Source organism: Sardina pilchardus, chromosome 15 (assembly GCF_963854185.1).
Source record: "Sardina pilchardus chromosome 15, fSarPil1.1, whole genome shotgun sequence".
Classification (NCBI taxonomy): Eukaryota; Metazoa; Chordata; class Actinopteri; order Clupeiformes; family Clupeidae; genus Sardina; species Sardina pilchardus.
This window is the reverse complement of record NC_085008.1, coordinates 21,475,280-21,485,810: the sequence shown is the minus strand read 5'-3', so window position 1 is coordinate 21,485,810 and position 10,531 is coordinate 21,475,280. Positions and strand designations below refer to the sequence as shown.

The following is a 10,531-nucleotide window of genomic DNA, read 5'->3' as shown; positions in this document are numbered from 1 at the left end:
CTTAGTGATTTGTCACATAATGATCCAATAGGTCACTTTATTACCCTGCCTACATTATGTAATACTGTAGCTGTATAAAACATGGATAGCCTTTGCACCTAGATCCAGTTGCTCTGTAAACAGTCAGCAAAGTATTAGGTCTTTTGCAGTGCACAAACCTTTTCTCAAACATGCAGCCTAGTATGATATTAAATTTGCTTGACCTAAAGGGCTTCATGCTTTTTCTTGTCATATTCCTTCTAATTGTCGACTACCTGAAGAATCGAAAACCTCCCAACTATCCCCCGGGGCCACTGGCATTGCCCTTTGTGGGAAACATCTTCAATATTGACTCCAAACAACCACATATTCACCTAACCAAGGTGAGGAAAAAAACTTAACTTTTTTCCCATTTCATTAAAACAAATGCCAGTGGGTTAAATGTTAATTTTTTTACATAGTCTATGGCAAAACTGTTCATTCTGCTTGAGAAGAAGGTTAGAGCCTCAAGCTCTAGATAGCCTTATTATGATTCCTCTTTGCTCATCTATGCTTTTATCTGCTATTACTGTTTGGTTTTTGTTTATGTAAAGCACATTGAATGACCTCTGTGTATGAAATGCGCTATATAAATAAACTTGACTTGACTTGAAACTTGACTACAGGTAATTGTGGTGAAAATGGCAGGTGACTATTTTCCTCAGATTCAGTTATAATAAATACAATGATTATTTATGACTAGACCCAATTATTTTGGTTAATTGACAAATAGGCTTACACACAGTATAAGTAATCTGTTAACATGGCCACTTCTGATTTTTGGTTATGGAGATCCCAAGATACTACTTTTTCTGTATCTCTCTAACAGTGATTGTTAGGGATTTTTTGCCTCAACCACCCTTGTCACTATGCATAGGTACAAAATTGACAGGGATCTTTTCCCAGGAATTGATCTTTTCCAGTAGCCTGACCAGCCAGACCCACATCAAGATGTGCTGCCGCTAGGGGCGTCTAGATTTCTAGGCTACTTTTCCATTTCATTTGATTGGAAATTCTGAATTATTGTTATAATTGTATAATTCCCATGCCCTGACTTACAGAGGTCAATAAACGTTCTCTTTTTTTTAATTGTTTTTTATCTTGTATTTCCCATGAATGACTAGGGTGTTTGACATCTCAATGGGCTCTATCATGATAGAGTTTTTCACCATGCTCGTCTCTTTTATTGAGCAACGTGCCAAGAAGTGGGTCACTAAATGACCTAAGGAGGGGTCTGGCGTATTATCTAAAATCACTATCGTACACTACCTGAAACACATTGCACTACTCACCAAGGGAAACCTGATCAGAAATCAGTGGTGAGCGGGGCGCTGTGACGCAGCAGGCGCTCACACCATATACGGGTCCGATTGCCCACGGGGACCCAGGTTCGAATCCAGCCTGCGGTCATGTCCCGATCCCACCCCATCTCTCTCTCCCACTTGTTTCCTGTCTACCTCTTCACTGTCCTATAATAATAAAGACAAAAAGGCCAAGCCTTTTCAAAAAAGAAATCAGTGGTGAGTTGTATGTATGTACTGTATGTAGCGCATTATCAACAGTGATATGGGCAGGTGCACAATAAACCCTGCTTCTATTATCCACAGGAGCGTGCACCAGCGCATATCCAGGCAAAACACTAGGCCTACAAACTAGAAAAGCACTCAGAGAGCGCAGACCTCCGCCTGTATTGTTCTTCCTAGGTTGTCATACATTTGAACCTAAACTATTCAGATCGCCACCATGTGGCCATATCACTGCTAAGCGAAAAACAGAAACGGCTCCGGAATGCCGGCGGTGATACGGATCACTCTCAAAAGTTTCTTCCTTGGGTCATTTCAGACCTTCCCTGAAAATGTCATCGAAATTTCATCTAACAAACAGACAAACAGACAAACATACTTGTACATACATACAAACAAACAAACAAACAAACCCTGATTAAAACATTTTCCCCTTGGCGGAGGTAATTACACAATTACAATGGGAAACATAATCATAATAAAGATTTTATGAAATACATCTCACAATGAGTACTGTAGTAATACACCATCATTTGCTAATTGGTAATGATGAAGCCTTTGTCAAGGAGCCTTGACAGGCTTGAGGGCATCAGAACAAGAGTGTGCGGTTTCCTCCATCCTCTTTAAAGTATGTGATGCCCAAAACACACCTATGACTGATTAAGAAACATAAGGCCCACCTTCTTGCGTCAAGCACCAGTTTGATAACATTTCATAGGTACACCACACCCAATGTGGACTGGACAACCCACTACTTTGTTCAACTTTTTGGAAGTGAACCATGTATTTTAGACTGTCATGATAGCGACCTTTAATTTTATACCTAAATAAACAAGGGATTACTTCTTGGTATAGGAATCCTGTTTACCTTTTAGAAGTTGAATGAAAAAAATTAACGAGAAGATTTTCCAGGGGTGCCGATGTTAAAAATTAAAAAAAAATCTTTATGGAGATTTTTTCTTCTCAGACAGGTTGTTTTTTCCTCTTTTTTTAAGATAAAATGACAAATTCATCACCAATAAATGTGGTTGGCGCTGTTTCTTATTTTAATTAAATTTGTAGAAAATGTGGTTGTGGTATAGTGGTATAGCTATGGGGGATACAACATATATTATGATTAGATATTTTGGTCATATTGCACAGCTAAATACTGTAGATGTACAAAGCCTATTTTTACTGGATTGCCCTTAACTGTTCTAAAATCTGTACTTCTCTCTGGGGTTGTTTTTTAAGTCAAAGGTGACTCATCAATTTTGTCTTTGTAGATGGCTGAGGTTTATGGCAACATTTTTGCTTTGCGTCTGGGCCGAGAGGAGACTGTGTTTGTCACTGGCTATAAAATGGTGAAAGAAGCTCTTGTGGTTCAAGCTGAGAACTTTGAGGATCGTCCCTTTAGCCCATTGGCTGATAGAGTCAGTCAAGGACATGGTGAGTTTTTGCCTACAGATTTCAGACAAATAAGGTATTTAGCGGGTCTTGGAGCTAAATTATTTGATTAATATACACTATGTGTGGAGGGCATTCACTCACCATAATTTTGTCATTCTGCCATTCATCTGTTGAGATGACACAATTCTAGTCACGCGGGACACAGAGGCAGAACTATATTCGTGCTCTTATGCAGCATCCCAACTTGCACACTCATTAGATTACTGCTTATATGGTGATCAAGTCAGCTGTTCATATCTGTATATCAGGGGGTCTGTTCCTCAGTAGTGGACATAAAGGGAGAAGGCATCGTCGTTTCACGCTGACCACACTCAGAAACTTCGGCCTGGGGAAGAAGACGATGGAGAATGCCATCTGTGAAGAGTGCCGCTACCTTCAGGAGGAGATGGAGAGCCAAAGAGGTACAGGCCAGGAAGAGGAAGTGACCCGGTAACATTCCACAGAACTGTACAATACTGAATGTTTTTTTGTTAGTGTTTTAACTATTTTTGCCTTCTCAAAGGATCTTTTTGCTCTCTTCTCCATCCTCCCAGGTGATCCATTTGATCCGAAAGTTCTTCTCATCAATGCAGTTTCCAATATAATTTGTCAACTGGTATTCGCACGGCGGTATGATTACACTGATGATACTTTCAAGAGGATTATTCATTTAATGGACAAAGCAATAGGACTAGAAGGAACAATATGGGGCCAGGTATAATAGCACATTATAAGCCATAATCCATACTCAGCGCACAATATCTCTACAGTATTTGCACACTGTGAAGATGGATTAATTTGATTATAAGTTTCTAGTTTGCAACCATTTGGTCAGAAGGAACAGTGTACTGTAGTTGTATTACTCACTTACTAATATGGTTCATTCTTATCAGAACTTATTATAAATAATTAGTATATAAATATTTGTGTTAGCATTCGTGACTACAAATGACTGACTCTCCTGTTATAGCTATACGAGGCCTTTCCTGCCATAATGAAACACCTGCCTGGGAAACACAATGATATTTTTACCCACTTTGAACGCATTCATGCATTCATAAGGAAAGAGGTGGAGAGACACAAGGACAACTTTGACCCAGAGAACCCCAGAGACTACATTGATGCCTACCTCACTGAGATGAAGAGTGTAAATATTTGCTTGTTCTATACTCAAATATAAAGGGCCCTGATTCCATTGACAATTGGCAAGCAAAGCAAATCCCATGAGCAAGATCCTAACTGTGCCAACATGGTATGGGTGGGTCAGCTCAACCACAAACTGCACAGTACCTTTATGTTCTGTGCACCAGACTTAACCCATTGTTTCGCTTGTATTCTATCAATGAAATTAGGGCCCAACATTTAAATGTTTCAATTTTAGAAGTTAGGATGCATATAAGGCTTACTGTTGCATGTTACTTACTTATTACCTGGCGTCATAATGGCACCATGCACTGTAGACCAGGGGTCTTCAACCTTTTTCAGCTCAAGGACCCCTTGGCTGTGAGAGGGACTGAGCACGGACCCCCACACCTGGCCCACCTCAAATCCTGTCTATCATTTGGACAGTCAGTCATGAGTGCCTACTGTAGCCTACATGCACGCACGCGCGTGCGCGCACAATCTTTAACAGAAGTTATTATTAACAGGGTGTAACTAGGCCTACTGCTTTATACAACTTGTTTCTGATATTTCTTTACATATTGTTGCATAAATTCGCCCTATAATAGAATGAATGTCACAAGGGTTAACTAAGGTGGATATGTTCAGCTAAATTCAGGCAAAGCTTCATTATCTCAAACTGATACAGACAGAAAGCCTGTTACTCTTGTGTAAATACTACTGTACTTTGTCTTACAGAAGGGAACAAAAACACATGAGATTATCGTTATCGTTTTATTGTGATGGTAGCCTATGAAATCGCGTTGAACGTCGGATGAAATTAATTCGCGCGGAACGCCTTGACGCGCAAAGACCGCAGACTCTCGTAAAAGAAAACACAAAGCGAAACATCACACAGAACAAATAGGCTACCCCGCAAAGCTCAGGGTCCATCAGTCCCGACATTGAGCAAACGAATCAAACAGTCGGAACGTAATTTATCTCACGGAATGAAAAGAACGAGTTTGCTTATGGTCAGATGCTGCTGAAAACAAAGGTATTTTTAAACTAAAACGCACGGGAGAAAAAGTGTTCTTTAATCGCGATGATCCAACTCAATTTAGTAGGCTAGGCATATTTGAGTTGGATCAAGTATGTACGAGTCTTTTCTTGTCTGCGTTTACTGGCTATTCATGGAAGCCGTGTTGGCATCCTCTATCCGAACCTCCATGTCTGACGTGTAGCTTTTCCCCCGGGGAGTTAAAAAACCATCCATCATTCTTATTTGATTGCTAATGTGTTTTGGCATAGGTTGGCAAAAGTTACACAGGGAGGATCACATGAATGTGTTATTTAAAAACGAATATGAAGCGAATTTCTTTTGAACATTATGTTAACTAAAACCAATTTTATTTTTTGGAGGAGAAATAAAAATGCTTCAGACGAAATATTTTCGCGGACCCCCTGCAGTACCTCCGCGGACCCCCTAGGGGTCGCGGACCCCCGGTTGAAGACCCATGCTGTAGACAATGTGACTGGATTATGATGCTACTGTACACTGTGTTGATTATCTATTTTTTAGGGTTCATGTGACCCCACCGATGGCTTTGATGAAACCACCCTGGTTCTAAACTCAATGGACCTGTTTCTTGCTGGGACAGAAACCACCGCCACCACCCTGCTGTGGGCCCTGCTGATCCTGATCAAATACCCAGATGTACAGGGTGAGAGACTTGGTGGACCAGTCAGTCAGTCTCCTAAGTAAATCTCAGCTGTGTATCATTGATTACAAATGACACAGAGGAATTCATCCTGCAGACAGTTACATGGGCACATGCATTAATGGTGAATCACGCTAGTTTGATTGACAGAAGGAAGAAGTTGACTATGTAAAGAGTAGGGTTTACAGTTATAAGAGGTTTCAAGGGCTTGACTGAATGTCCAGTGTTTCCCATTCTGTTGAATTACAGAGAAGGTGCAAGCAGAGATTGACCATGTAGTTGGGCAGTCACGCCAACCCAGCATGGCTGACCGAGCCAATATGCCGTACACTGACGCTGTGATCCACGAGATTCAGAGAGTAGGACATGTTATTCCTCTGAATGGTATGCGTAAGGCTGCAGAAGACACAATACTGGGAGGATACTTTATACCCAAGGTTGGGTCTTCTTTCTCAGTCAATCGGTCACGGATTCTCATACCTGTTGGATTTAATTATTTTGTAGATCACTGATGACCAGTCTCACGTTACATCTGTGATTGGGTATTTATTTATGTAGGGAACAGCTCTGATGACCATATTGACATCAGTGCTGTACGATAAGTCTGAATGGGAAACACCAGAGGAATTCAACCCAGGTCACTTCCTGGACTCTGAGGGCAAGTTCAGGAGACGAGACGCATTCATGCCCTTCTCTGCAGGTAGGATTAAATGCAAGAGTGATTCAGTCGCTTAAGATGGGTACTGCTCTCGTTGACCAGTGACCTACTGTACTGTATTTTTCTTCATAAAATTATGATGTTAGTGCTCTTATCTAGATATACAGTGCAGTCACAGTCATGAACTTTGTGCAAACTTCAGGATTCATGATGTTACCAAGTGCTTCTCAATGTTGCTCCTCAAAAGTGAAGGGATTGTTGTTCTTCTTCCATTGCCTGATGACACCTCTCCTGTTGTGTCTGAATATCTTGCAGATTAAATAAACTCTCCTTCTGTTTTTTTTTACTAACAGGAAAGCGGGCATGCCTTGGGGAACAGCTGGCTAGAATGGAGTTGTTTTTGTTTATTGTGAGCCTGTTTCAGAAATTTAAGTTTTCCACGCAAGAAGGAGTCGAGCTAAGCCTGAAAGGACGTGTGAAATTTGCGCACACCCCATTCCCTTTCAAAATATTTGCACATACACGCTGACAGAGCATTGACCTTTTGAATACATTAAACTTATGCAAGTAAAATGTATCAAATGTATACATCACAGATGTATTATATGCTTATTTTTAGAGGAAAAAGTCAAGCATCTTAACAAGAATAAGGGAAATGCAAATGGTTAATATTACAGTAATGGTTTGTGCTCACTTCTTTTATCAACAAAAGATGAATTATAGCACGATTTTTACTGATGTTTGCTCAAGTTATCTCTTAGGCAATCAAAGGCATGAAAAGTGGCGCGTTAAAATTTTGTCTATGTCTGTAGAAATTTTCATGTTTCATATAATTAAATTGATGAAAAATCACAATCATGTTGCCTGGCATATCTTTCACTGTCTATGCTCTTGCTCCACTTTCTGTAGCCACTTTCTGTAGCCTACTTCTTCCTTGGTTGTCATACTGTACATTTGAACCTAAACTATTCAGCTCGCCACCAAATGGCCACACTATGCCATTATCACACGCCAAGCAAAGCATACGGATCACTCCAATTTAATCATTTCTTCCTTGTGTCATTTCAGTCCTTCCCCGAAAATGTCATTGAAATCCAGCCATCACTTTTGAGTTATCTTGCTAACAAACAGACAAACAGACAGACAGACAGACAGACAGACAGACAGACAGACAGACAGACAGACAGACAGACAGACAAACAAACAAACCCCAATGAAAACATAACCTCCTTGGCGGAGGTAATAACATCAGGTATATCAAGTATCAAGTATAACATACAACAAATGAATGGGTTTGGACATATGAGACCCTCATTACAGCTTTGTACGTGTGACTCAGCATAAAGGGGCATCCACGATCTTCGGGCCTCGGGTTAGGGACTCAGACTGGTAATTGAAGGGGAAAATGACGGTTTTCCCCTTACTACTTGAAATTTCCTCTGCTGATAACAAATTGCTGCCTCTTTTACAAGTGTGTTCAAATCTGTACAGGACTGGAATGAGTGCACTTCTATTTACCCCTAGGAAACTTTGTTTGAACCAGGCTTACATAACCACTTCACATGGCCCACCCCCTTCTAACACACACACACACACACACACACACACACACACACACACACACACACACACACACACACACACACACACACACACACACACACACACACACACACACACACACACACACACACGTCAACAGAGCAACATCTCACTTTGTCTCCTGGGAAGACACCCTTGGACGTGCTTATGCTCACACACACAACATTCTGCAGGGCTTATGTGTTGGAAGAAGAGGCTATTAGGCTTATGTCAGTGTTAAGGTGGTGGTGGGTCAGCATATAGTATGTCTTCCTGCAGCCTGCGAGGCTCACACACTTCAACCCCCTTGTAAGAATTCATCCATAATGCAGGAGGTAGACGCAGGTTTCTTTTATTCTGAGGTCACACCAGTCAACCAGCCAACTTGCAGCAGTATTAAAGCTATAGAGTACCAGAATGAGAACAGAACAAAGGACAGGGCTTAGTTAGCATTAGCATTACAAATGCTGCTCAAAGACAAAATGAAAACCGTTATGACTTGATTTATGCTAAGAAGAAATTCTCATTTAGATTTTCTTTTGACTTAACTGACTTGCTCAGCCAAAACATTAGGGGAATAGGCCTTTGCCTGTCATGCACTGTGTCATTTACAACCTTTTATCAACTAGCTACGGTAGGCAAACGTGCAAAGCTGTATTTGAAGTATGAGGCAAAAACCTAAGTAAATTGGATTATGTGAGGGTGCCCAATCCAACAAGTTTTTGTTGTGTTATAAATTGCTATTTAGTTATAACGACATCAATAAATGTTACATTAACATTAGAATTACACTTTATAGTAAAGTCATATCACCTTCATTTTGAATATACTGTATATATGTATGCATGCTTGCAGAACTGTAGGGCCTATTGCACAGGACCATGGTGTTAGCATTGGCAATAAATTCCTTTGCACTTTGCTAACCCCATGTTACAGAGTCTGCTGTGACTCAGCGTAAAGTGTTTCCAGTGTTGAGGGGAAATATTTGTAGCCCTGCGCTTACGCGAGTTGTTGACACAGGGCTAAGGTTGGGCATCAGATTAACCTTTAGCCAATTCAAAAGGGTGTCGATGTCAGGTATGAGTGATTGGACATGAACAGGCAAGTGCACCTACAATAAAACTACACAGGAGAATATTGCATCTTTGAGGTTATAGTGTAGAAAGCAAAGTCCAGCTAGTCTTTAAAAAAAACTAATGAGATAAACATATCATAGAATATGATCATAATATCATAGAGTAAGATGTTACATCATTCATCGGTCATAGTGTTGAGAGCAAAGTCCAGCTAGTCTTTCAAAGAAGTAAGAAGATAATCATGTCAACTTGATGAGTGGAATTGTTATAGAACATGATGAAGTGTGTGTGTGTGTGTGTGTGTGTGTGTGTGTGTGTGGGGGGGGGGGGGGTGAACATATCCTCCCTTCAGTTCAGTTCACAGCTCATGTAACATGTTTAATAGCCACCCACAGGGGCCTTCACCTTCTCTTTCATGGGGAAACCTCTGATTGATGGCCTAACCCTTTCAGCTAGCCTCATTTGAACCCAAAGCACACCTTCACTCCTCTCTCTGGTGCCTCAGACTTGCCTGCTGAAAAATACAATTAGTAGGAGTCTCTCCTCAGACACCGAGTACACGTGAGCCAAGCCTTAAACAACAGAAAATATCCTGGAGAACTCAAGAGCCCACTAAGAATGTACTCTTTGCGCAAATCATCTCTTCGCTTGCCCAGAGTTTCTATTTTCCATGTCTCTTTTATCTAGAGATCAGAACATTTATTCCCATAGCAACACATTGTTTTGGAATTAGTCACATGAGCTGCCACCAGCTGCCTGAACTCAATTGACCCTCCCGGCATTCAAAACAGACTAGGCTCGGCCCACGCTTTCCGGCTTTTCAGGGCTCATGAACTGTCCTAACCAGTCTTACAGTACTTTCAAAGCAACTTTTTATATTTGAGAACAGCCAATAGATTACTACAAAAATCACTGAACTTCAACCTGATGAAGGATGAACAAATATAAAATATAATCTATTATATAGAAATAAAAGTTAGAAATAAACTGAAGCCTAACATAACATTTTGACAAAAAATCAACACGAGGAACAGGCTGTAGAAACTAGATTGAGAACATTCTTAGTTTTGGTTGCCAGCGGATACATACAGTAGCTTACTTGATACTTGATACTGTTAGAATGTCATGAGGTGCTGACAGTCGATTGCAGTCAGTGTTGATATGTTTTTCTTCTCTTTTTTCCTTGTTTAGTTTTCAACAGTTATTTTCCATCTTCATCTTGCAGCTTTTAAGGGAAATTGCATTGAGTCTTCACTGAAAGAAACGGTCTCAAGTCTTTACAGTCCTTACATTGACAAAACATTATGAAAAACATATGTGGATTGTGCTACCACCTAGTGGCCAAGTTCAAATACATTTCTCCACTTCCATATAATCTTAAAACTGACCAACACATTTGGACAAAATGAAACACTGGACTTTGTT

General features: G+C 40.5%; 1 protein-coding gene across 1 annotated transcript; it reads left to right on the top strand.

Annotated features, from left to right (window-relative positions):
• The first annotated feature begins 123 nt into the window (after positions 1 to 123).
• LOC134101891 (cytochrome P450 2J2-like) lies at positions 124 to 7,298 on the top strand. Its single transcript, XM_062555753.1, has 9 exons — positions 124 to 362; positions 2,807 to 2,969; positions 3,239 to 3,391; positions 3,524 to 3,684; positions 3,940 to 4,116; positions 5,653 to 5,794; positions 6,041 to 6,228; positions 6,350 to 6,491; positions 6,803 to 7,298. The coding sequence occupies exons 1-9, from the start codon at positions 171 to 173 to the stop codon at positions 6,976 to 6,978; spliced, it is 1,494 nt and encodes a 497-aa protein (XP_062411737.1). The 5' UTR covers positions 124 to 170; the 3' UTR covers positions 6,979 to 7,298.
• Positions 7,299 to 10,531: the final 3,233 nt, after the last annotated feature.

Bases quoted from the DNA above. Each gene is read 5' to 3' on its own strand.
- LOC134101891 (XM_062555753.1), top strand. From the start codon at position 171: ATGCAGCCTAGTATGATATTAAATTTGCTTGACCTAAAGGGCTTCATG. The intron at 3,392-3,523 runs GTACAGGCCAGG...CCATCCTCCCAG, and splicing joins GGAGATGGAGAGCCAAAGAG to GTGATCCATTTGATCCGAAA. The intron at 5,795-6,040 runs GTGAGAGACTTG...GTTGAATTACAG, and splicing joins CAAATACCCAGATGTACAGG to AGAAGGTGCAAGCAGAGATT.